Here is a 27,363-nt window from a genome sequence, read left to right as displayed (position 1 = left end):
CCACAGCATGCCCTTCCGACATCCGCGACAGCCTGGCCCTCACATGACTCAAAAAGTCTTGACGTTTTTAACAGAAATCGTGGGTAGGCATTTGCAAGATGTTGCAGGAAGGCAGGTGCTAAAAATGTCATTGCTATGAAAGAAGACTACATTGTTCCAAAACATGAGATTTGGATGTACTGTAACCTTTCGAAGATGCTGCTACTGACAACATCAGCATTAATTCCGTACAATACCGAGTTTCAAATTGCTATGCTTTTCTTTCTGAATTTTATATATTCTGTATGAAGGCATTTTTTAAGTAGAAGAGGCTACCAGTTGACTAAACTTTTAATATATTCAAGAACCAGCCATCCTGTGCTAAAATGTATAATGAAATCAAATCAAACCAAACAGTAACAGTGAAAACTGTTCAAGAAAGGGAGCAAGTAGGCATGTGAAATGGGCACCACGAAAAATACTAAAAATAAAAAAGTAAATCTGTGGGATATTACTAGTTGCATAGCTATAGTCTGGACAATCATATACTGTACTGCACATGTCCTGTACCATGACAGCCTGATGTCCAAAATATGAGTTACAAATGAGCAGAACCTGCACAGAGGGAGCTGGGAGCCAAAGTGAATAAAGGCAGCAGCTCCTCCTGCCTACAGGGAGTCAGACTAAATTACCTGCTTTAGCAGGCAGGGTCACTGTGAATATCACCCACCGGGGAACCACTGGTCACACAGCCCATCGATTAACACGCCAGAGACAAAACCTGAACACAGGCCTTGGGCTTCAGTGCAGTGTGAAGTTGTGACAGAGTAAACATGTCTCAACAAGAATACTGCTTAATATATGGACTGTCTCTAAAACAAAAATGCTTAATGTCACAGGGAAAGCTGAATATTAATAGAATCAAGAAGGTAGAGGCTTTGTCGTATACTATCTCTGTAATTTTATTAGCCATCTATATAGTATTATTGGTACCAAGCGTGCCCTGTTTCAATAGCATAGAAAAGGCCACAAGCTACACACAGCTTTCAGTTCTACCTCCAATGATGCTTCAAAGTACAACTCGTCAGTTTACAGGCCCAGTTGATTTAAATACTTCACATTCATGGCTTTTTAAACAGAAATGTAATCCCTGGAGTGTTCTTCATACGCAGGTCACATTATTCTATGGAGGAGACCACTGATGCAGCTCCCTCATTTTCGAACACGTCATGCTGCACGTAGCACAAGAAGGAGACAAACAGCTGTGAGGCGGCTTGAGACTCCGAGTAACAGTGCTTAGACCGTGCTTCTCTACATACCCAGGACCATCCGGGGGGGCTGACATGAGAAACAAACTGACCCAGATGCTGCAACATTTATGATTAGGGACCCGAATCTAAATATCAATCCAAGCGCGGTTCTTGCTGTGCTGCACATGCATCATAACAAACAGCTCCACTGGGCAATTCTCCCCATTGTAAATGTTACACAGCGTTCAGGAACTATTAAATAACTTGTTTATTTATGTACATCGTTTGGGGAATAACAGCTGTCTGACCTAATCACTCACCACTGATTAGATGAAGAGCGTAATGTCTGTTTATGAAAAAAAAGTTACTTAAGATGCAGAATTTACAAACAACTGTTTGCACACACTTTGAAATAAAAGGATCAAATTAAATAGGATTGTCAAATCAGTAGAGGAGGCAACCAAAAATAACAGAAATGCATGTATATTAGTCTAAAAGTTACAGAATGGCAAAGAGGACATTCTGCGATTTCCTTTTTGACTAAAGTGAAAATATTTTATTCACAAAAAAGAAAACGTTGTCATTTAAATGCTGATGACTTACATTCAGAGTTATTCGTTTTTTTTAACAATGGAGAATGATGTATTTACAAATTCCTTTTATCGTTTCATGTGATTTGTCTGAATATTTCTTTTTTGGCTGATCTTGTCAGATGTCAGGAGCTACTGTAAGCAGTCTTGGGTCTGGTCAGTACTGGGGATGGGAGGCCTCAAAGGAAAAAGCGGGTTGGTGCTGTACTGTACGAGGTGTTGGGGGACCAGCGGGTGGGACTTCTTCCTCTGGAACAGTTTTCAAACCCAGGACACTGTGCTGTAGGAGGGACTGTCCTTCAAATGAGATATTAGATCAAATGTCTGACTCCTGAGGTATTAAAGATGACGAAGATGACACCTGACACTGTTTGTAAGAAGAGAGGTGTTAAGTCTGGTGTTCTGGCTAAAATCCACTCTGTGCCGGTACAGTCTGGCCTAGCTAATGCTCCGCCTTAATTCAACTGGTAAAGCAGCTTATTTCACCTCTGTACCTGATCTGCAGGATGGTGGGGCTGGAGATATTTACAGTAAGTGCTGAAGCTCAGTGGCGGATGAAGTGAGCCCTGTTCTATATGTAAATCATTTTGGGATCCTTTGGGATGAAAAGTGCTATATAAATGCGAGGAATTATTATTTCCTGACTGATAACTTCCCCAGACAAAATTAAGTTAATGTAAATTTCGGTTGGTCTCGGACACTGCTCACAGTTATTCAGCAGTGGGAGGAATCCTAGTTTTCTTGTTTGAACCTTGTGGACATGGTCTTTTACACAACCCCTAGGAAACCCACGTTTAACATATACAGTACGAAATGTGCAAGTCCCAGTAAAGCCTCCGTTCCTGATAAATTATTGGAGCACTGCATACGAGTAAAGTATTTATTGATCCTCTCTGTCAGTAAAATCAATTAGAATTCAAAGGGAAACCATATATCAGTTCAAAGTACAGTGGATTTGAATTTTGAATAATTATAATGAAGTTATGTGCATTAAACTGAGTTAATTATTAATCAAGCTTTCATTTTCCAAAATGTTGACAGGCTAGTCAATAGAATCTGCATTATAATTAAATTGTCAAAATATTCTCCGTTGTAGCTGTGTAACAGCACTCCCCAAACAAAATCCCACCACAGCAGCGTTTTGGTGAGCAATATCAATTTTGTGTGACACATTAGCAAAGCGATTAGGGTTTTTTAATTTTCTCTAACAAAACATACATTAATGTCTTCAAAGAAAACTGAATAAGTTTTATGTGTAAATGAAAGACTTGTACTTTTAGTGAAATAGACTGAAATGTATGTATCTCAGTAATGTAGACAAGCTGCAATATGTAGATCATGTTTTTAAATTTCAATCTGTACCTGGACATAAGAAATTCCTTCCTCTGTTTTAAACATGTTATCTATTATATTGAAGAGAAGATGTAGAATTTAAGTATTTTAAACTGAGGCATGTTTTCAACTTTTTAACTTTCAGGACCTGTGAAGGGCACTGCAGCAGTAGTCTTGATTTTATCATTTAGACTTTCTCAGGACCGCGACCCTCACCAGGAAAAGCGAAGTGAAAATGGATGGATGGATGGACTTTCTCAGGAGTCAGGACTCACAGCATGATCCTGTGGTGCACAAGGTTAACTGTGGTGCCACCACAACCTTTCTGTCAACTGCTCATGCGATTCTGAGGACTTGCCAACAACTTGTTCTGCGTCATGAAGCATAGAAAGAATACACTGGGTGATGCCTACAAAAGCAGGAGTCAAAGAAGGACCTCCTAACATAGAGGCAGTAGTTTAACTGAAGCACAGTGTCTACCGCCTTTGGAGTGAAAAAAAATCATTAGGTTCTCATAATGTAAAAACTCCAGGCTAAACATATAAACACTGTTAGCAGATCTAAGGAACCCCATTATGAGAAGATCAATAACTAGGAGTAAATGAGAGGAAGGGGTTTAAGATTCATGTTTTACTTTGAACACTTAAATGTACCTCCAGACTTTCTGTTTAATTATGAAGATTGCAGATCGCCCAAATTTAAAACGGCTTCAATGTTCTTTTAAATCTGATTAATCCCAGAGATTTGCACTCTAAAAAGGATGGGAAGCTCGACTGTACCTCGGACTCTCAGAACGATGCCTCTGGCAGAGTCTCTGATGCAGGAGTGGTCAAAGGGTAGGAGCCAGACAAAAGCTGATCCTCCAGGGATTTTGATTTTAGAACGAACACTTCCAGTCCATAAAAAAATATTTGTGTGATTCAGACAAACATAACTCCAGCAGACTGGAAAGACATCTTACTGTCTTTCCTACTACAATTTGATGATGATAGTGTTTTTTGTTTAATATCATTTCCAGTAAATGTCATAATGCACAGCGTACCCACTTGATCTCTAAGGTCTCACTGGCTTACCCTTCCAATATTAGGGAAAATACAGTACTTAATGTTTTTATTAAATGTTTTTTTGTTAAAATTCATCATTTCTCATAATATCCCCCTCAAAATTATACCGTTGCAGAAACTTTGAAAATGATTGGGAATTTATACAAACGATGCCCTATTTAGAAAATAATTTATCTCAAATCCAGACATTATAATTATTATACACAGTGTGCGAGGATCAGACTAAGGTTATTGGCTTAACAAGAAAGCCAATGACTGCACTACCAAAAGGCCTGCTACCTGTATCAGTGGTCAACCATCAATTAAAATATGTAATGTCACGTTTGCATTCACATCCTCTTTTACATTCTTGAACCCTTGAAAGTGTCCAGCCTGAGAATTCAGATTTCGATGAAAAGTATTTGGGTTAAAAAATACAAATGCATCTTTCCTGATTCTGCCAGATGGGACATCACACGCACGTGAATAGAGTGAAACTCACGGTGTAGATCCAGCCCAGTGAGATTTCAGGGTTCACAGAGAAGTGATGACAAAAGGTTTTTTTCACATGACAAAACGGTCCTGGCAGCTGTTGTAACGGTCAGCTATTCCCCCTCTTAGCAAGCCAGCACTTCTCAAAGTCTGCCAGCGGTAATCTTCCCAGCCACTCTGCGCCAGCCTGAAGATGTCTTCAGATGTTTGTTCTCAACATCTGACAACTGTTGTTGCATCAAGATACTGTAGTTAAAACATCGGGCCACATCCAAACTGCAGGCACCTGCCAATCACAAATTACAGACCACACTGGATACTGATACTGAGCCATTGGGATAGGAAGAGCAGTCTTCATACAAATAGAAAGCTCAGATCAGATTTGGGGTTTGTTACCCATGACTAAGAATGGGTTAGTTCTGTTTTTCTGGGCCAGGCTATGAACTGTTTTGAGTCTTTTCACACCTCATGTGTTTACAGTAAAAGTGAGAATGTTTTAACTCAAAGTGGTAAGCCTCCTCAACTGACTGAAGCGTCTATACACAGGTTTTATTACTTATTTATCAACACATGCTTCAAAATGTTGGCTTAAAAAACAACAAACTGCTCTTTTTCCAGCTGTACAGACTGTACAGACAAACAGAAATGAATTACAATGATATTCAACCAGGACCTGGAAAACAAATCATTAGACCTTTCACTTGTGCCAGGTATTTGGTAAATATTAGTTTACACAGCTGTAAATACCAAAAGTCTCCTGTAACAAAAATATCTTTAACTCCCTCCAGGTGCAAGCTCTATAGAACAGCACACTGTGTTACAGACCCACTATTGTTCTCATTCTGCTCAGCAGGGAGAACACATCTCCTTTAACAAAGCCATAATCACAGGCTTACTGTATACAGGTGGGATGAAAACAATAATATATTTATATTAAATAGGTCGTAAGCTACTATCATTTTTTGAAAATACAGTTTGATTTTGGTCAGAGATAAAATAGAATTATTCAAGAGATCTAAATGTATAGTATTATTTCATTTCTAAACATGGGTACAGTGTACTGTACATCTTCCACAGCTTGTTAATGACATGCAATTAATCATCAGCAGAGGCCCTCACTACAATTTTAATGATGCATTTAACACACTGCCAATGTATTCCATCTTAACAGAAATGCAATTTCTTGAAAACCAAGTTTTATTGAAGTTATTTTAAGTGCTTATAAATAAATTTTATTATTATAATTGTTATTCTCTAAATTAAAGTATTAACGCCACCTATTCCAAATCCATGTATATTCCTAATGTGACATCTTATCCCATGTGTAAAGCTTCATACACTGAGTGGTTTCTCAAAGAGACAGGCAAGGAATGATGCCCAACAGCCCCAAGCCACTAACCTGTATGTATACTTAAGACAACAAGATGTGTCAGGCAAGCACCTATCAGGGATTTTACACTTTTTAACATTCTGAATAAACATACATGTTGTCTCTTGCGAGAAATGAGCAAACACACATCACAACATGACAGAATGGTGATGCACTTTAAAAAAAAGTCAGCTTGCAGTAGAATGAGCTGGCCTATTTAACAAGCCTTCAATGAGCTTTGACAGGACAGTAATTTCGTTAGTATCCACATAAACAGCTTTACCATTGTTAAACAGGGAGTTTAACAGCATGAGTAGAAAAGATATCCTATGGAGTTACAGTACTTAATAATCATGTAGGAGCTCTTTAAACTAGGCTGAACCACTGAATAACACACTGTGTCTGTATCATACCCCACACTGATATGCATGAAAACTTTGCATGGCATAGCTCGCTGAGTTTTTTCAGTGGTCAGCATTTATCTGAACTAAAATCCCAGATTATCCTTGGGAGTTAGATTGCTTGCCTTTGAGATGTCCCATTGCTCTGATGAATAGCATTAATTTAACCCATTGTCTTGTTTAAGTCTTCTTCAATGAACATTCTCTTAGTTTTACAACTGCATTTAAGCTGCGTTTTACAGGATGGGAATTAAAAGCCTACAGCACATTAACAAGTAACATATGTGTAAGGTACTGGGGTAATTTCCAGTAAAAAGCCTTAATTGACCTAACCAAATACCAGGCCACCTATTCAGAATGCTTTACCAAAAGACTTAGACTTACAGTATGTGAAAAACTATACAGGTAATACAGTTCATTAATGGGCCATAGAACATGATGAAGCCAAAAAAACTATTTCTGTAAAAACAGGTAAATACATGCCTTGGATAACGAGAGGAAGTCGTTAGAACTCTTAAACTAGGCATTGTCTGTGCGAATTCCTCCCACGTACACAAGCAAAAGTATCCAGATTTTGAACACAGGTATGTTACAGGAAAAATAAACACTCAAGATCCTGTAAGGACAAATCCCATATAAAACCGTATCTGCCTCCAATAATTAAAAAAAGAAACTTGGCTGTCCATCACTTGATGAATAAAGGCTCCACACTCAACGGTGTGTGCTTTTTTAAATTCTCGTAGAGCCGGAGGACATTCTGAGGAAACCACTGCTGAACAGGGTGCTTTATCTGCTGACTTTTCCCCCAACCTTAACCCTTTTGTTCCACCCTTCCCCCTGCACACACACCATCAGTCACACTCAGCCAAATAAGGTGTCATCGCTGTCTTGCCTTCCAGTCAGCTCTGGAGCCTGACAAACCCTTCCTGTAACATAGACATTGGAATGTTAACTTCAGGGGCCCAGGTGCTGGTGAGCAAATAACCTTTGAACAGACCCTGGCTGCACAACACAGCAGCACAGCCACTCCTAAAAAAGTTCGTTAAACCAGAGGTGGTTCTGCCCTAATTGAGTTCTTAAGGCTTCCACGGCTAGAAGTAAGCATTTCTCTTTCTTGAGTCGGGAGTGCTCCAGATACAAACACTCTCGTTCCCTACCTGGTGCTGAGGCTCACTGCCAGAAACATTGGTAGATAACTTGGAGCACTAACGGCGTACCTTTTAAGAGACGCACGCATACTGATAGGGAAACCACGACAACGTTATAAAAATGTAACCTGACCCCTGAGCTCCTTAAACGTTTAAGTCTGTTTTTTGATGGAAGTTAAAAATGCCCTAACAAACAGAAATGTGTGTGTGTGTTTTTTTTACAAGTGTTACCTCGAGCTAGGTCAAGATAATGATTAAGCCCTTTTCATTACAGAATATTTCCAGGCTGCCCCTGCACAAAAGACAAAGGGCCTAATTTTCCCTGTGGGCAAACTGTGTGGAAACTACCCATCTAAGTCATTTACTGTAGAGTGGGCAGAGAGCCTACAGCTTGCCCACACTGAAAACAAGAACCAGTGTGTATGGACGAAATATACTTCTTGCTGGATGTTTGAAAAAAGTTGTGTGTAGGAGAACAAGCTTGCATCATGCTTCCAGTGATTGTGATTTTCAAAGTGAGGTCTTAAAGGATAAGCAAGCCTTTCAAGCAAGTAAAATCCAGGCAATTTCTAGACACTGTCAGCAGAGAAGGATTTACACATGCTAGAAATGTCAGTCTTCAATGAGGCTGTGCAGACATCCTTAATGTTTTAAGACGACTTTCATGTTCCACAGACCCCCACCACTGCAGACATATCCCTGTTCTGCTTCTTCTCAAGGAACTGCAAGCTAGTCTGTTTTGTATTCAGTACGTCTGCATTGAAAACTTTAAAACACAATCTTTAGCTCTCTTATACCTGTGTGCTCCTTAGTCTGTTTAAAAGGTTAAATATAAACACTTTATAGATGGTGCATTTCATAACTTCCCCTTTTAACTGGGTTAAGCATCCCAAATTACACCTTCACCACCACAGTTTTAAAGAAATGTAAGGCAAAGATGCAGCAGTTTTATCCTTTCCACTAACAGAGTCAAGCACAGCCTCACACACAATCCCTTTAGGAGCAAGTAATAGGTTTATCCCATGCTGAAAAGAGAAGAGAGAAAACACAACGTTTCGGCCTTTAAACACAGCCTACACAAGTGGGAAAACAACTGTTCTATGATCAAAAGAAACATTCAAGAAAGAGGCTAGTGTTTATTAATGGAACTAATCAGGCTCCCAGACATTTCTTAACTGCTTATGTTAATCAGAAGTAATGTATTACTGATCGTTTGAAGTAATACATGAAACAAAGTACAGTTTGCCTCTCCTTCATCATGCTAATAAATAACTACTTGAGTCTGCTGTGCTGCCTGGTACTGACACCACTAACATCACAATGGGAAACGTTTGTTTGAGAAACTACACTCATTTCAGCTAAGATCCAGTAAACCGATATACAAAAGGCCAAGATTGCTTCTCAGTAGGGTCTCACCTACTGTAATATTTAAAAAAATTCCAATATCTAGTGCATTCTTATCTTCAGTGCATTCTTGTCCATGGTTCTTTGTTATTGTAACTGCCATCACTTTAAAATAAATTCAGATTTCCAGCCATACACACAAGAAACAGCACATTGTGTTTCAAATAGTGATGCTGCTCATTTAAAATAACTGCTGATTGAGGATCCTTCTTCAGAACCAGATGTTTAGCATGATTCCATTTTAAAATGGAATTTAAGACCTGCTGTGATGAGACATCTGGTTTTCAGAAGGGACGTCTTGTAATAAACTGATTTACTGGAGGGTGGGACTGTGGCATAGGCAGGTAAAGTTGCCCAAGGTCAGAAAATGGATATCAAAGTTAGAAAGTTAGCTGTGACTGAATATTAGGATGTCTTGGCATTTTATTAACCCTAAGTTGGGGCCAGTGGAAAAAAAACTTTCTTATTTGAATTGGTCAGAAATGCAAAAAAAAAAAGAGAAAAACATCAATATTGATTGATCATTTGTATATTACAATGAGAAAGAGAAACAAAATAAGTGCAACTGTTTAAAACATACAAGCTATACTTTAAAAGGCATTCTCATTCAAACTAATTTCCCCAGTGTTTTCTGCAGGCAGAGCTCAACAGGACTGACAAAGCATGTTGTTAATTTAGAAAGCTTATAACATCTCTCATCTGTGAATCCTGTGGCCATACCCAACTTGCACAAATTTAGGCAGAAGGAGTCATTTAAGACATGGCTGTAAACCTGAAACCTTACACTTGCATTCTGTGCTAGCATTTCTTAAGTTACCTGTTTAATGCTATAGGAAGCCTCGTTACTTTTCATAACCATGAGTTATGCAAAAACAATTAACTGGCCATTTTAAAACTGCAGCACCTCCGCGATTAATGCAATTCCACTGAAGAAACATAATGTTCGAGGAAAGTACCTAATCAGCCACATCATCTATCTAACCCCATAAAAATCTAACCCCAGTTTAATCCACCCCTCACTGTGAGGGGATTCAGAAAACAATGTGTCCTGTAGGCTCATGTGATTTGCAGTCACGAAGTGCCTTGCAGTGCTGTGGACAAAATAGGAAACATAACTGCTGGGATGCTCTGATTTCAAAGCACAATTTGGGGTTAAAATGGAGAAAAACAGTCCTGCTGCACTGAACATCACCGCCACCAAAAAAACATAGGGACCCAGGTACAGACACACAGAGGTCGACAACTATCACAGTGACTGCAAAGACAAACATGAGAATGAACTTCAGGGCACTGCAATTTGGGCACCACAAACTGCTCTGGGAACCGTTTTTCACACAGAACAGACAAGTGTAACTCAGACTGGCCCCAGGACTTTTCAATGCACTGCTGTACTCCACAGTACAGTATGTTCACCACTCCTGTAACCTCTCAGCACTTGATGGAATCCTACCTTTTGGGTGACTGATTCTCCTGTGAGAAGCCACATCTTCCATCTGCACCTGCTGCTGCGGCTTGTTTTTAACCAGGTTCCCCTCACTGCCAGCTCGCAGCAGCTTTTCACCTAAGCTGATTGTTTTGGATCGGCTGTTGAAATTTTCCTTCCTGGCCGATGGGAGCTTGGACATGGCACCAGCTGATGAGGGTCTTGCTAAACGCGAAGGCTTGGACATCTTGCCTTGCTGAGAGTCCGGATTTACTTCCAGCCCTTCTGTATCTGCTCCCGTCCAGTCCTCTTCGGCTGTGTCGTGCTGTAATAATCCCTACTCTCTGGGTCCCGTTTCGGAAAGTTGACGATGGGGATGGAGGTGAGGGGAGAGCTGGTTGTTTGCTTTGGAAGTTGCGCTCCTGCAGCTGGATTAACATGCCCTGCCGTTGGAGCTCATCTCCCCTTCAAAACAAAAAAGGCACTGTGTGGTCGGCAGACAGTTATCAGACCTGTGGAATGTGAGGATGTTGCTGGGATAAAAGCAGATGAATAATCTGCCCCTGTGTCAGTGAATCCTGCCTTTTTCTCCCTCTCTCTCTCTCTCTCTGGCTCGCTCCCTATCTCACGGCACACTGAAGAACAGATGCTCTGTCAGTGGCTGTTAAAACCCTCTAGCAAGCACAGACTAGACACAGGGCAGAACTACAGCCGAGCAAAACATTCCAGCAGAGCCCGCCTCCTCAGGTATACCAGCAGGAAGCCAATCCAGATGTGAGCTTTTTTCTCGCAAGCCAGCCTGTTATTATTACAGCTTCACAACCCGGCCAGAGGATTTTTGCCAGCTTGTATCACTTTTTCCCCCCTTTGCTTTGTGGACTCTGCATGCAAACTCCAAAAACAGGTGAATTGTTTGTGAGCAGGAGCTCCTGGAGACACAGTTGCACGCCGTGAAAAGCAGTTAAGAAACATTAATTAAAAGAAAAGAGCGGGGTTATCATTCAGCCACTGCATGCAGTTGTGCCTCACTTCTGTGCAACATAAAGCTAATGAGACATAAAGATGTTCAGTCATGTGTGCTGCTCTGATAGGCTGGTGCAGTAAGACTTGCCTGTAGTGTGTAGTGTGCAGAAAAAACACTTCAGCAGTGGATTATTCTGGTGCTGGAATGCTGAGGCACTGAGTTACATCTTAAACAAACTCATCCGTGAATCACTATTTGTATAGAGATTTAACTGAAAATACAACTTTTTTATTATTGCATTTGTAAGTAAAAACAATAATACTTTATTGTTACTATAAACAATACTATTCACAGTGTTGTACCTCAGAGAAGAAATTGAACCTATTTTTCTGAACATCACTGTGAATGTTTAGAGCTTGAAGTCTACAAAGAAAAACATTAGCAATGTAAAATCTTTTTTTTTCAGACTCAGTTTGGGGAATCACATCTTTTGACACCTACAGACATGCTCCTTAACTACATACTGCATGACTTTTTGATGTGTCAAGCATGACTGTCCACAGTTTCAGAAGCTGTTATCAAGCAACTGAGACCCCAGGTAACCCACATCAAAGTGGATGATTAAGAGCTGAGAGTCCTCCCCCAGGACCATTTTATCAGAGGAAAGAATCTTTATCAACACTTCCAAAAGGCTCGTCAAACTGTGAAAACAGTCACTGGACATGCTAGGATTGGCACCGGTACTATTCTGAGGTGTCTAAGCGAAAGAGAAATCCATTCTTGAAAGCCTGCTCAGCACTCCCGTCTTGCTCCAGGAGACGGGATGATCCATGATCTTATACAGAGTTTATAAGAAGCGTTCAGGAGGAGGTCAAACACTAATCTCACCCATTACTGCCTAACTTCATTTAAATATCATGCTTCTTGGTCACTTGCTTGCGTGTTTTCTTCATATATATACTTATGTATACTGTAGGCTGTCTCAGCCAGAGTTTGCCGAGTTACCCCATTAAAGCTCACTAACTGAGCTTTCTACGCCCTAATTAAGGTTTGACTGAACTACTGAATAATTATTTCTGGTACATAATTAATTGTTAGGTTTGCGTTTTTCAAAAGCTGACCCAGACCCCAAATGGACACTAAGTGGGAGATCATAAGAACATGGAATGAAAATTTTAAAAAAGATTGGTCTCAGAAATGGAGTAGACTTGAGCAGGTCACTGTGGCTATGCCTCTTCTTACTGTGAGAGGCAGACACAACTGGTATTGAAAGTAACTTTTTCACCTGTTCTTGCGTAAGCACGTAACGCACAAACAGCAAAGGTTAGTTTCACTTGAAATGACATCTGAATAAAATTACAGTACTCTCTAATGACTGCAAACTAATGAAAACCAGAACATCAGATTATACCTATGTAATGTTAATAGCTGCTTTTCCTGGAGAGCTATGTACAGTAACAGGAAAACAATTTTATTTTCAGTGAGGCAAAAAAAAGTCTGGGATCTGTGCTTTTATCTGTAACACAATAAAAAAAATATATAATAATGGCAATTTCACAACACAATGATAAGCAATCTTCCCCAAGCTTGATGTATACCATGTAGTTGACTTCTGGTCTGTAATATGAATCTCTGAAAGGCCAGCGAGAAAACAAATGTGTAAAAATGGAACAAAATTGAAAGACATTTAAATCCTGTGTGAGTCTCCAGTGAATGCCAGACTAATTATCTGGTGATAAGGACTGCTGACTGCTGAAATGCAAACCCAAAGTGGCTAAGGAGAGGTAATACTCCACAATAACAACCTATTTTACGGGAAAAGTGGGCATCTGAAAACCAGCACAGGGACTACTATGCTAGCATACAATAAGAATTTTGTGTTTAAGCATACATGCTATTTCATGTTCATCTATGCCAAGCAAGTTCTTAAAAGAGCTTGTATGATGAATGTTTTCAGTTCCTTGTATAGTAATTCTTCTAAACGTTTCATATATTTAGCAGGTACTATTCAAACCTATTTTCAAGTGAATTGATGCTCAGTATTATTCTATAATCCATCCATTTGATATATTACCACTATTCCAGTTATTCTGGTAGGGTAGGTAGAAAGATGAAGACTGTCCGGGAGGAGCAAGGAAGGATTGATTAAAACCGATCCCTTATGTAGCTGGGAGAGCAGAAAATAAAAGTGACAGATCACAGGAAAAACAACAGCAAACAGCAGGATCCACAGAGACTGACACCCAGGGAGAGCTGCGGCCTTGCTAACTGCTACGCCACATTGCACATGAATAGAAGTTTTATTTCTGCTTTTACAGTAATTCCCGACTTACCACCTGACTGGCACATCCCCACTAATAAACGTTATAAATAATCTCTATGCAATCGTAATGATCTTTTCAAGATGGCGCCGTTTATATTGTTGATGTTGTTTATTATTTTTTATTTTTAAAGGGGAGCATTATTTCAATTACATTTACAACTTAAAAGCTGCAAATTGCTGTGTGAAGTTTTGATAATCATTCATATTAAGTACACAGTTTCCCGCTGATAAATTCTGAGGACATAGAGACGCACAGCTCCTCTGCAGAATTAATTCTGGTTTAAATGGAGTGAAGCAGGTTACTGGGCCAGGCCATCAGCTACAGTGAGTGCGAAATTTGCACAGAAAGGGAGAAGGAACCAACATTTTGGTGCGGACATATCTATTTGTACTAATCTTTTGTTTCCTTTAAGAATTTTTCTGACATGAATGTGTCCATTCTTTAAAGAATGACCACCATTTCTTCTTCCCTTAAATTAGTCTAACCCTCCAGTGGACCTCTTCCTGTTCAATCAAAGTCTCTCCCCCCTTGGGGCACACTTTAGGGCAAACTCCATTTATTATGCCATTCTGTTTTACTGTTTTCATTTTCCTGTATTGTTTGTTATGTATTTTTACCCTAAAATGTAGTCAAATTCCTGTAAATGTGCACTGTTAAGAATGATTTCTATTGAACATATGAAAGGTTACAGAAGAAATGAGGCTGTCCTGCCCATCTAACCTGTTATACAGCAGTAGTTAGTAGCTAACAGATTGAGGATCTAATCCAGCCATGTCTCGAAAGAAGCCAGGGTATCAGTTTCCTCAACAGCTAGGAACACACAATCTTGTTCCAGTCTCCCACAGCCCTGTGGGTAAGGACATGCCTCCTGTTCTTGGCTTGAAGTGCACTACCACATCATCCTCGCTTGTGCCCTATTGAAATATTTCGCTATAATTTGTTATCTTCAAGTACAGTGATTTTCAAAACTGATGATAATGCGTAATTGTACTTTCTATATAGCTTTTTATTAGCCACAGTCTACTGTGTTTTTGTGTTTTCTACAATGTCCACGTAATTATTCACTAATTATTCACAATTATTAATCTTTTCACACTCCAAAACATGAAAACCTTAGTCCCTCTGATAATTCATTATCACTAAAAAGAAAAAATAAACTTTGTTCTGAAATAGGAAATACTTTAGTAACAACCTAAAACTGCAGAATACACAATTGTTTCATTCAAGAGAATATTGGAATAAACAAAAAACAAGAAAATGCATATTTAGAATGCTCATTGTAATATTTTATATATCCAGTAGCTATAAAGCACAAGAGCAAAACTGCAACATATTACTATGAGTGGAGAGTATGTTGCAGTGGGGTAGCAATAAGTAAATAAAAGATGTTTACTAAAATGAAGAGTAGTAAACTAAATTGATATAAAGTGTAAATTATGTAAAACTGCAAAGGAATTAAAATTATCTTCTTAAATTAAACAAAATTGTATCTTTCAGCAGCTGATAACTTCAGAACATTTACAGTTTCAAAACACAAACCTTTCAAATATTTTTTAAAAGTCTTTTATATTGTCATATAAAGTGTTGAGCTAGTCATGTCACTAAAGCAACAACCCCAATACCGTATGAATTTTGACATGTAGTCAAAAACAAATCGCCTGTGTGTACTTTAAATGACAAAAATGAAAATTGCTCTTCTAAAAGAGATATGAACATTATTGTATGCTAACAATTTGGATAACCAAACAAAAGAATCATGAAAATGAAAGTATCATTGATGTGTCTGTACTTGTATTCAGGTGATCACAGTCAGAGTGCTACAGTACCATTATTTTCCTTCCAGTGTGGGCATGTAACCAGCTGGGACGTATAATCCTAAAAGTCCCATCAGTCACCTATCTCAAATAGAAAATGGCATTGCTATTCTCAACTCTCTTTTAAGGGAACATTTTCCGTTATATAACACAGAGAGGAGTACAGTCAAGTCCAATACCAAGCATATAAAATACAAGAACTTTTAAAAACCCCATGCGGTGTTATAATGATAAACGTTTATAAGGACTCAAAATATTTCTTTTGCAATACAATTGTTGGTACTGTTTATGTTTTCATGTTTTACAAGAGACAAACTCTTGTAAAAGATTTAATGTTTTACAAGAGTTTACAGGTTTAGACAAGTTATGGAGAGAGAGACAGGTTCCCCGCCTTACCAGTATCAATTTGCTTCCCTGTTTATAGAGAAAGAAGTGAGCTATGCATTTCATTTGCAGTGATTCATAGTTATTCTTATCCCCTGAAGCTTTTCCCCGCACTAATGACAGTGTTTCCACTCTCGTAGAGACCCTCCTCTCTGTGCAGAGCTCACCTCTGGATTAGTGGGAGCCAGAGCTAAAACTGTATTCTCATTGTGAGCTGAGCTACATAAGTTCGTTTCCAGAGATCTCACACATAAACAGAGGCAGGGAAAAGAGGCAACTCATTCACTTGGTAAGGCAATTGACAAGACGCTTTGACAGAGGTTAAAGCAAGCAGTGAAGGAAATGGGTCTGAGTGATTCTCTGGTATTTTCTAATTAACTTACAGTGGTGTAGAGCCTAGTTCTGAGTCCAGGGCCAGTGGGTGTTATTCCAGGTCACTGAGGCTGTTCTATGGCAGTATCCACACAAAAAAGTCAGAGCGCTCTTAAGAACTTACTGACCTCTGCATATTTTATTTTTGCTGTAATTTGAAAGGTGATCTATATTTTTTTTATTATTGGAAGTTATTGGAATGATTTGGCAGGGTCGCTTTCACTTGCCTTAGTAAGTTACATTTCTGTCAAACAAAGCTGAAAAAGGATTTTTTTCTCATATTATGGAGCTTACTGTAGCATACGGCACCATCTATACCTTCACATAACTTTGCACCAATAATATTGAAATAATTAAGCGATTCAAACTAAATTTGCACCTTGGAGCAGCCCCAGAATAAACTACGCATATTGCTCAGATTGACTTGACAAGCATGAAAAAAAAGGCTGAGCCAAGTCATGCTCTACTGAGTAAGAATCTTTTCTTGTGTTTCAGTAGCTTCCCATGAACAATGTACTGAGGGTTCATTAGCATTTATTTCACATGCAGTTCATCAGATGGGATATCTCTCATATTGCAGCGTTCGGCTGTCATTGTAGTTTCTGCCCACTACAGCTGTCACTCTGCTCACCCAGTGCATGACGATTGTGCTTTCAGAATGTGGTTTTCTGACTCTGCCTTCATGATAGAAACTGATGGTTTTGACACGTTTTGCACAGATGATACGAGTGCTGATTGTGTAAAGACATCACTTGTCCTCGTTATGTCTCATGGACTTCAGTGGAGGGTATTTAAAGGGTGGCTCAAAGTACAAATCCCACAGGTTTTACTGCTGCAAGTCACACATCTTACTACATCAGGAGGCAGCGCAGAGCAAAGTTATAGGAGCCAGGGGGAAACGTCTAAAACTGATTTTCTGAACAGAAGTTAAATTGCCTAAATCAAAACTTCATTTTCTCCACTGGGTATCGTGAATTCGTATTCTTTGCCAAATTAAGATTATGACGAATGTTCGTGTCAAATGAGGCAGAGAAGAAAACAAGGAAGGGGAGAAAGAACAGTTGCACGTTCAGAATACATAGACATTATCTGAATGATGCATTCATTCTGCTGCTACTCTCATCAGTTACAGTACATCATCAACAAGGACCAGTGACATTACCTCCAGCATGCTTCACAGATGAGGTGGTGATCTCTGGAGCATCTGCAGTCCCTTTCCCTCTTCAAACTTTAACTTTTCCCTCACTTTGAAAAATGTGTATCTTGGCCTCATTTGTCCATAAAACGTTGTCGGTTCATCTTTGTCCAAGCAAATTCTGGAGCATGCCTGAGGTAATGTCATGGCCTGGGAATGCATGGCCGCCTCCGACTCACTCACTGTTACTGAAGGTGTAACTAAAGATGGCAGAAGCAGAATGAAGTCTGAAGTCTGCGGGGCCAATCTGTCTGCATGCAGAAGAACATGCTTCTATGTGTGTACCTACGTGTTGGGCAGTCCTTTGCTGTGCAGAATAATAATGACCCAAAACACCCACAGCTGGTGTAACCAAGGAATTCATCACACACCAAAAGTGGAAAATCTAAGAGTGACCAAGTCTAACTGAGCAGCAATACACACAATGAAGAAAATATTGTCAGGACACCCCAAGAACAGACAGGAACTCAGAGTGGCTGCAGCAGGGATTTGGAAAACCATCTGAAATGATTGCACAGAGGTGCAAGTCACAGTAGGTCACAGATTTCACACAGTTAAATACAGACTTTTGCACTATGAAATGTACTTAATTTCCAATGTCCCAATACATATACTGTAATCACTTGAAATCACTGAGTCTAACAAAATGTATCCTTTTGTTCTACAATGATTTACAATTTAGACACAGAACTGCCAAAAACTAAAAGATAAGTTAGATTGTCATTCCCCTATAAATCTCATGATAACAAATACAAATTGCTTGACTATACAATAAATCCAGAATAAATGTTTTGACTTTGTAGTACAAATACTTTTGGGGCACTGTTTTTTACAGGCTACAGGGTTTTAACTAAATAAGAAAAAGAGTTCTGTCTACTACACCTCACCTGTGGCTATCTGTTATAAATATGTTTTTGAATTTTCATTGCAAATACCTACAGTATGTAAACATGCACTAATGTTTCATTTTGTAGAAAATCAAAATTATGCATGGTGAGTGCACTGCTTACATTTGTCTGAAGTAGAGAAGAGTGTGTGTCACGAATCTCCATTAGACCAAAGCAGATACTGTATGAGATCTGAATGATTTCGTTCACATTCCATCACAGTGATGCTCACAAAAAGACATGATGAGTCGCATTTTACCTGCAACACAATTTCTGTTGTACATGCTGAGGCACAATGTGATATGCGAAAAATGTTTCCATATATTTAAAAACGGCAAAAATTGCTTCAATGAAATAATAAAAACTCTATCAAAGTCTGTTTCTTCTTTAGCCTATTTAGGGTTTCAGACACTCACTTTGTCAAGTAATAGGACTATAAATTAAAGTCCTTGGGTTTACTGTCATCATAATCTCTTTTTAATAGCTGTTAGTCTATTTTCTGCATGCTCACATAGACCCTCGACGTGAAAAAAGCATACCAAGAAAGGCATGAATTTTGTCTCCAGCCCATGCCTTAGAGCGTGTACTTTCTTATTCCATTTTGTGCTAATGCTGTTTCTTATTGCAAACCTTTGCAGCTGTCAAGTCTGTTATTGTACCAAGTGAACCATAGACTGAGAAACTACTGCATAGGCCACAGAGAAATACATCTTAAAAGAAAATCAGACTTCATTTCTCTCTCCATTTTCAAATGAATAGATTAGATTATTTCATTTTCAATAATCCAAACAGATCCCAATAGACTTTTATCAAAATGTTTATACCAATATTCCACTCTTTTTGAACATACTAGAAAGATTCTTATTAATATTAACAAACTTGGGTTCTTTTGTACAAGTTCAGATCTCCAGGAACCACAATTTAGGTGATAATATTATTCTTAGTTAAAAAAATACTCAAATTAACAAGAACAATTAGTCTTGGTGCTCACTATTCAAATTAATTCCTCCATAAAGTCATACTTTCTATGATGATGTTTCTTTTGCAATGCATTCAGATTTGGGATCGAGTGTTTTTGATCAATGAGAAAATAAGAAAATCTCAGTAGATGAAGACAAATTTAAAAGGGCAAGAACCTATTTTTTAAGGAAGGGGCTACAAAGGGACACTAGGGGGTGCCAAATTCGGGAATTGCATCTGTGAATACTTAGTTCCTGAGCTGGTGTACCTTCGGCAAAGATTTGTCATTTTGTAGATACCTGGTTCTTCTTCCCACAGACGCCAACGCGCGTCCTAGTGGTGGCTCTGGGGCTAAGGATCTGCGCTGGAAGGTTGCCGGTTCAAATCCTGCAGCTGGCAGAGGAATCCTACTCCGTTGGGCCCCTGAGCAATCAAACCCCAACTGCTCCAGGGGTGCTGTACAATGGCTGACCCTGCGCTCTGACCCCATGCTTCTCTCTCCCCATCTGTGTGTCTGCGTCTCATGGAGAGCAAGCTGGGGTATGTGAAAAGACGAATTCCTAATGCAAGAAATTGTATAGGGCCAATAAAGTGATGTTGCTGTTGTTGTTTATTATTCAACCACGTCCCTTGTCCTGCACCACACCGTCCAACCACCCCCCTACTTAAGGGCTCCTCACCTGCACCTCCTTGCTCAGTATTAAGTTTGTACTTATAGAGCTCCCCTTCGTTATAAACTCTTCGTCTGAGAAAAGCACCGTCTTGAGAAAACCCGGCTTCTAGACCTACACATCCTCCTGCCTACGACTTTTGGCAACCTGACTTGACTAAGTACACCCGGCTTCCGCTCTCCATAAAATTCCCCTGTCTAACATCGTTAGCTCAGCACCACATAGGGTCCAATCCCCTTGCTGTACCTTCCGGTGCGTTACAGTTATACCACCATCCCCTTTCTGAAACTACTGTATTAAAAAATCTAACAGTGTTGTTGCAAAACGCTGCAATACTAAGGAGACAGTGCTGCTTCTGATGTCTTGTGATTGACAGAAGTAATTAACATTTCACCATGAATCTACCTGGGTTAGGTAGCTTCACTCTGTGCAAAATGAACAGTTTTTTTTTTTTAGACACCTGCTCTTCCTCAACAGGATGTGGTATTTTAATTTTCAGGATTTGGGCAAGTGTGCTAAGAAAGGCAATTAAATGCTTTTCAAGCTAATTAAGGGCAGACGACTACAGTAAAATCTTGGTTCTCATATTTGTAATTGCAGAAGTAACTCTACTAATTCTTGAACACTTGGCATGCGTGTAATAAAAAAATAAGATTGTTTTGTATCCTGCACTGCCTTTCTTAGGACAAACAGTTCCATTTTCAAATGCTGACAGCCAAGCTTGTGGTAACTGAAAGACCGAAAAGAACAGTTGATAGTTGCAGAGATTAAAAACATTGTGCTTTGCAGTCCAATTACCCTCTTCAAAAGAGAATTTACCAGCCTAACAATGAATGATCAAATTACACTAATGACTACACATTATTTCTGTTGTGTGACTGCTAGAATGGTAAGGAAATCCCTTGCTGACTTTAAATGTTTTAGTGTGTTTCACAGTGTTAATTGGCACCTAAATTACAGTCAGTTTTTGAATTGGGCCAGCTCTTGATGTTAAATTATAATGTGTGTCATGATAGTGTGATCTTTAGTCTTGCTGCATTTAAGGCCTGGCCAGGGGTGAGTTCCGTGTGGAGCATGCCGTTCTCCACATGGCTGGCTCAGTTTTTCCTGGATGCTCCAGTTTCCTCTTACAATACAAAAACATGGCATCTAGATTAGTTAGCAATCTCTAAATTGACCCCCAAGTGTGCGTCCTGAAATTGATAGGCAGCACATGTTGGGTGTATCCTGAACAAATAGAAATATGTTATAGTCACTGATACGTCTGCATCATATGCACCATTTTTCCGCTATGAACACAGTGCGGCAATGTTTCTTCGATTTCATTACAATATTCTGCAAAATGAACTGTTACTATCAATTTACAAGATTACAGCACTAATTTTATTTAGCTGATGGAAGGAACCCAATGACATAGCCTTAGTCTTGCCAATGTATACATGATACTGTAAATAGCAGTGTTCCCAGTACTGAGCCCTGTGGAACACCAGACATAACTAACACAATCTCACTAACTGAAGCCTCTATGAGCAATAAAACCCTGACACACAGTATGATGTACAGTATAACACCTAAGGGCAGTTATAGAGATGTCAAACAAACTCCCAACTGCACCAATGCAGCACTGCGGATCGAACGCAGCACTGTGGTGCAAATGCAGCACTGAGATTGAAGAGAATTAAAATCAGCGGTGATGAATATCATCATCAGAAACCTTAACAAAAGCATATTCAGTGCAATGTAGTTATGTAAAACCAGATATGTGAAAAGGTTTTAAAAGGTTGACGTAGTCACATTGCAACATCACATTTTAATATTTCCACAAGAAAAGGAAAGTTTGAAAATAAAAATAGTTCACTATCCATGGCCATATTAGATTTTTCTCTGGCAACAGTGCAGAGAAAAGTGTGGAGGTTTAGTTCCACGTGATATGTGCATTCTGTTTTAAATTGCCCCCTGGGACCAATTCTGAAAGGCACTGGGAGTCACGGAGTGATGCAAAGACAATGGGAAAAAACTAACGTTAGTTCTGCTTCTTAGCCTCAGGACATGATAACTAAGTATCCCTCTCAGGAAGTCCTGGGAAAAACGATTTTATATTATATACAGTACTGTACTCCTAACTAGCCAACGCTTACAGGCTGCAAAAGAGAAGTCAAGTGGAGAGAAAGGGCCAATTCAATGAACTGGAAGAACTGAAGTGGAACATAGATGTTGTGCTGTAGTTCTAAGTCAATGATGCTTTGCAGTGAGGCTGTGCTTCCTAAACTCTTTTAGTGATAATTCACCTGACCAAAAAGACAAACAGGCAAGGCTGGTCTCCACGCCCTGCCGCATGGTTCTGGCTCACAATTGAAAACACACCAGGATGCTCACATTCAGCTTAAAGTCACCCTTAGAGCCATTTGTACCTGAGACTTTTACCTGACTTCCAGACCTGCATTTTCGTTGTTTAAATGGTGCTTGTTTCATGTCTTGCTACTGATAACAACAACAACAACAACAACAACAACAACAACAACAACAAAAATAAATCCTGAAAATGAGTTACCGGTACCATTTTAAAACAAATCAGTCATATTCTTTCATTTTTAGTTAGAGATACCAGACACGTATGATATGATATGGCAGAAGCTAGGAACGGCAGGGGAAAAAAGCCTTTATACAAACCTCTGCATCAGACGCACTGTAGAGCTGTGACAAGGAGTGCAGTTGCTTTAATGGAATTCTTCCAATGTCTCAGCCTCAGGGGATGAGTACAGCTGATGCCAAAGCTACAGTCTTTGCAAACACCGGATATCCTCATCAGAGTTCTGAAAGGACATTTTCAGCTTTGGTGGCAAAACTGAGTGTTACATTTTTTGTATCTTATTAAAACTAACAAGTAAATCAGGACATAAGTACTGCTAAATGTGTGATGTACCAGATGACTATCTGTCTGTACTGATCACATACTCTGGTTCAGGGGTTCCCAAACCTTTTTTGTCAGCTGAACCCCTTCAACCTAAATTATTTGCCTCAAGTATCCCCTTGAGATTTTAACTAAATCAAACCTTGCAATGAATGTAGATAAATGCTACAGCAACCCTCTGAACATGCTTCTTTTCACTTGGTAAAATATTAATACCAATACTGTTGTTTTTCTTATTCTTAGTATGACATTGTTATTTATTAATAGGACTATTTAATCTGACATTGATGCTTCCATCACAATCTCACGAACCCCCTGCAGTACAGTCATGAACCCCTAGGGGTTCCCGAACCCTGGTTTGGAACCCCTGCTCTAGTTATTCGTAACAAATGGAGTTTTAAACACATTTGCAGTAGGAGGTCAGATATTAAATTAACCTTGCACTCCACCGCACTTCTGCCAACCCACATTTACTGTAAATAACTTGCTTCTTACATGTTATTTATGTTATGTTATTACATGTTACTGTTATTGCTATTGTGTAACTGTCTATTGTCTTATCTTCTGTCCTATTTATATACTGCACCTGAGTGACTAATGAGAAACACTTTTCATTATACTATGCACCTGTGTACGTTTAATGACAATAAAGTTGAATTGAAAAGTTAAATTGAATTCTTGCTGACTGGCTCACGTGTTTTGACATCCCTCCTTCCACCCCAACCCTATCATTCAGCAGCTCCCTGGCTCATTCCTCATTAAAGGGCAGGGAGGTCTTTCAGTCCCAACCTCATCAGCCTGGTGAGTTATCCCCTGTAAAGCTCACTGTCTGTATCAAAGTGCTCTTCCTCTGTAACCAGTAAAAAAAATACCAATACTCAGCTTTAATCTGTTTATACAGTTACAAAAGGGCACTGCAGGAAAATGTAGGAGTAAAAAAAGATTGAGATCTCACAGGCAGGGAATTAATCCTGTTCAGTTGACATAAACTACATCGTTGTCTTTTTGTCTTGATACTGTGCCTCCATAAATGAAAGTACATACTGTCCAGTTAATGTTTGTGATTCACACATTGTCTGTACTGCAAAGAAACGCATCTTTCAAATGAAAACGAGTGACAAAGAAAACTATCCAAGCATGATGGTACAATTTCCTTGAATTCCATACACAAAGTGTTGACCCAGTTCATTCACTGAAACATGTGCCCTGCTTAAAAACATGAATCTGGCATCATTAAATTCTCGATAGGAAAATCTCTGTCCCCTTCATAGTGATGTCACAATTACTCTGTAACGAATGTAATCAAGCTTGTCTATTGTTGAGGCTGGATTGTCCCAGAAAGCTGTAGCAAAATGCTTCCAATGTCACAGGAACACAATCTGTGTAATTGCCTCACAGATGCTACAGTTCCAAACATAACTGCAATTTAGAGCCCTTCAGGATGTCCATGATGCTGGCCACATGACTTACATTTACCCCCCTGTGTGATATTTTAGGAACCAAGATTTAAAACATTAAAACTTGGATAAGTGAGGTGTGCACACAGTTTTAGGAATGATTTGATCCTTTACACAGACCTCAATGAACCTTTTATGGTTTCTTCTGTATACATGTTATATTCATTGATTGAGTTATTTTCTTGTTGGGGTTTCGTACTCGTCAGTAATACACCATTGTGCTATTCCACGTACTGTTTTCATTTTGAAGCAGCATACCGTATGACTGTAATATAATCCCTTGCAGGTGCTCAGTTGTTTTTGAAACATGCAAGCATCTAAGTGAATATTGGATCTTTAAAACACTTAAACTTTATCAATTAATTACTAAAAACTAAACAGAATTAAAACTTAACAAAATTGTTTTCTCATTCAGTCCTTTATAGTACCTTTGTTGCACTTTGTTTTTCCTTTCAGAAGTGCCGTAACTAAGAGAGAACATTAATAATTAAAGTTAATCATTTTAGAATAGGCAATGCCACACAACATGGAACATAGTTGATATTATCTTAAGGAGTTGGTCAATATGTCAATGGGAGCAGGATCCCAGTATTTTTTTGTGGAAGTCACCCTGCATCAAGATTGCCAATCAATGTTAAACTCTATAAAGTTGAAGTCCGATAATTATTAGTTTTGTTTGCTGTTTGTGATAAAATATGACAACATTTGTCATCAAAATGGGAACTAGATATTATTTCTATGCAAGAGAGTAAAGCACCAATATGTTAGCTAGGCACGTCTGAAACATGGCATAAGATGAAACTCTGTTTCAGTTTTACTAATTGGCAAATTTAGCAAATTCTCCAAGCAATAAAAATGAACTCTTCATCTCTCCACTTGCCACTACGCTAACCCATTTGTCAAAATAAAAAGCTACTGCATACTGCTGATCTCTTTAGAGTAAAATGTGTAAAAATAAATGTGTGAAAGCAGGAAAAGCATAATTAAGATTCTCAATTGTTTCAACACTGAAAGCTGCTGTTTAATGAATATCTGTTTTTACTTAAATGGGAATTTTAGCTTCAGTACTAACTTTAAGAACATAGTGTAGAAGATCTTTCAACAGAACAATAAAAAGACAAAAAGTCTTTTAAAAAACGACAATATACATTTTAATAGTAGTAGATAATAGATGGTGATCTTCTCCGTGGGCCGGTATTTCTAAACCAATGTCTCTATATGGTGAACAAGGACACTGTCCTCCTTCATATCTGACAATAGACTGGGATCATTAGGTCCAAGGTAATTAATAATGGCACTTTTAAAACATATATGAGTGTTAACTCCAGTGCCCTGATTAAATTCCAATATGGGCTCATACAACCTGGCCTCCATAAGGTTCTACCTCAATTCTGCTGGTAAAGAATTTAATAATATTTTTAATAAATAATTAATTAATAATAATTGCTTATATAGCGCTTTTCTGGACACTCCACTCAAAGCACTTTACAGGTAATGGGGACTCCCCTCCACCACCACCAATGTGCAGCCCCACCTGGATGATGGTGGATGAGATTAGATTGCTCTAATCACCCGATCTGTTGTGTAGTAGGGTTGAATACACAGTCACGTAGTACTCAAATATTTGAAGGGAGTTGTTTCCTATACTGTATGTAATGTACTTTTCAGAACCTTTATGAAAAGTGCTATCAAAGTGTAAGCTTTTGCTGTATTTTTACAACCGATGTACCAGTCTTGGCACAATGTAATGAATGGTCAATTTCTACTTTTAAATTGACAGAAGATCGACTGCAAATAACCACCAGGTTTTCTCGTTAGAGCAGTATTTTGGCCTAATATTGTCACGACCACCAGCCAGCGGAGATCAACACGTAAGCGAGCCAATCAGCACCAGCAGCGGATTACTACTAACAAGCGCCGCCGCACGAGTTAACACACCTGCAATTGCTCTACCGTGCGGCACGCCGGGTTATTTATACCATTCGTACCTGATTCCCGTTGCTCGGTATTGAGTTCTCTACTTGTTGCTCAGCCTAGCGTTCTTACCCCTCTTTTGCCTTCCTGGAATTCTGCCTGCACCTTTTGCCTTCGGACTTCGGATCTCGTCTCGCCCTTTGGATTGTTTGCTATCATTGCCTGTTTTGGATTTGACCCTGTAGCTCTCTTTTCGACTACGATTCTGTCTCACGTTTTGAATTGTTCGCCACCAGTGCCTTTACCGGATCTCGACTTACCTTCGCCTTCGGACTACGACTCAGCTCCTGGATTTGCTCGGTACGTTTACTTACCTCCCTGCGACTCCTGCATCTGCATCGGATCCTTTTCACCTCTACAGAGCAGCGTTACAGAATACCGAGCCAGATTATGGATCCCGCAGACGCACAGACCCTTCGTTCCCTTCTCCCGCAGCAATCCCAAACCATCGCCCAGCTTCAATCTTCTCTCCAACTGCTCACTAACCAAGTCGCCTGGCTTTTTTCTTCCCCTGTTTCGCCGGCTCCCGCACCGATTCCTACAACGCCTTTTTTACAAGCACCTGCTCCAACCACCGCGGCCCCGCCCACCACTCCCTCAACTTTACCATTTGTACTCCCGGAGAAGTATGACGGCAATCCTGCAGGCTGCAGGGGCTTTATTGCCCAGTGCTCCCTGGCTTTTCAGCTGCAGCCTGAGCGTTTTTCTACTTCTCGACAGAGGATCGGATTCGCACTTTCCTTGCTCACAGGCAAAGCATTGGATTGGGCTGCAGTATTGCTTGCTAGAGGAGATCAGCTGTTCTCTGACTTTCAGCTTTTTGCTGACCGTCTCCAGGCGCGTTTTTCTCAAAGCAACCCGGATTTGACTTGCCTTCGGCTTTCCTCTCTTCGCCAGGGCGACAGACCACTGCAAGATTATGTGGCTGAATTCCAAGCCCTCGCCACGGAGTCTGCCTGGAACCCGGAAGCTTTGGTTTGCCTCTTCGCTAAGGGTCTCTCGGAGGATCTAAAGGACCA

At 39.5% G+C, this 27,363-nt stretch overlaps 1 protein-coding gene across 6 annotated transcripts in view; it reads right to left on the bottom strand.

The window, feature by feature from the left end:
* The window catches only part of LOC148655551 (sickle tail protein homolog), a 292,353-nt gene that overhangs the window by 184,907 nt on the left and 80,083 nt on the right, over window positions 1–27,363 (bottom strand). Inside the window, exon 2 of one of the 6 annotated variants that reach the window (XM_088642153.1) lies at window positions 10,459–10,896. The exons of 2 other annotated variants lie outside the window; for them this stretch is intronic. In XM_088642153.1, the coding sequence (XP_088498279.1) occupies window positions 10,459–10,678 (220 nt within the window). In that variant the 5' untranslated portion in view covers window positions 10,679–10,896. Of the gene's footprint in view, window positions 1–10,458; window positions 11,094–27,363 lie in introns of those variants that run through there. 3 more of the 6 variants (XM_088642160.1, XM_088642154.1, XM_088642155.1) reach the window with 3 other exon arrangements.

Source organism: Lepisosteus platostomus, chromosome 8 (assembly GCF_059453375.1).
Source record: "Lepisosteus platostomus isolate fLepPlt1 chromosome 8, fLepPlt1.hap1, whole genome shotgun sequence".
NCBI lineage: Eukaryota > Metazoa > Chordata > Actinopteri > Semionotiformes > Lepisosteidae > Lepisosteus > Lepisosteus platostomus.
Note: the sequence above shows the minus strand (reverse complement) of the source record. Positions and strands in the feature narration are given on the sequence as shown.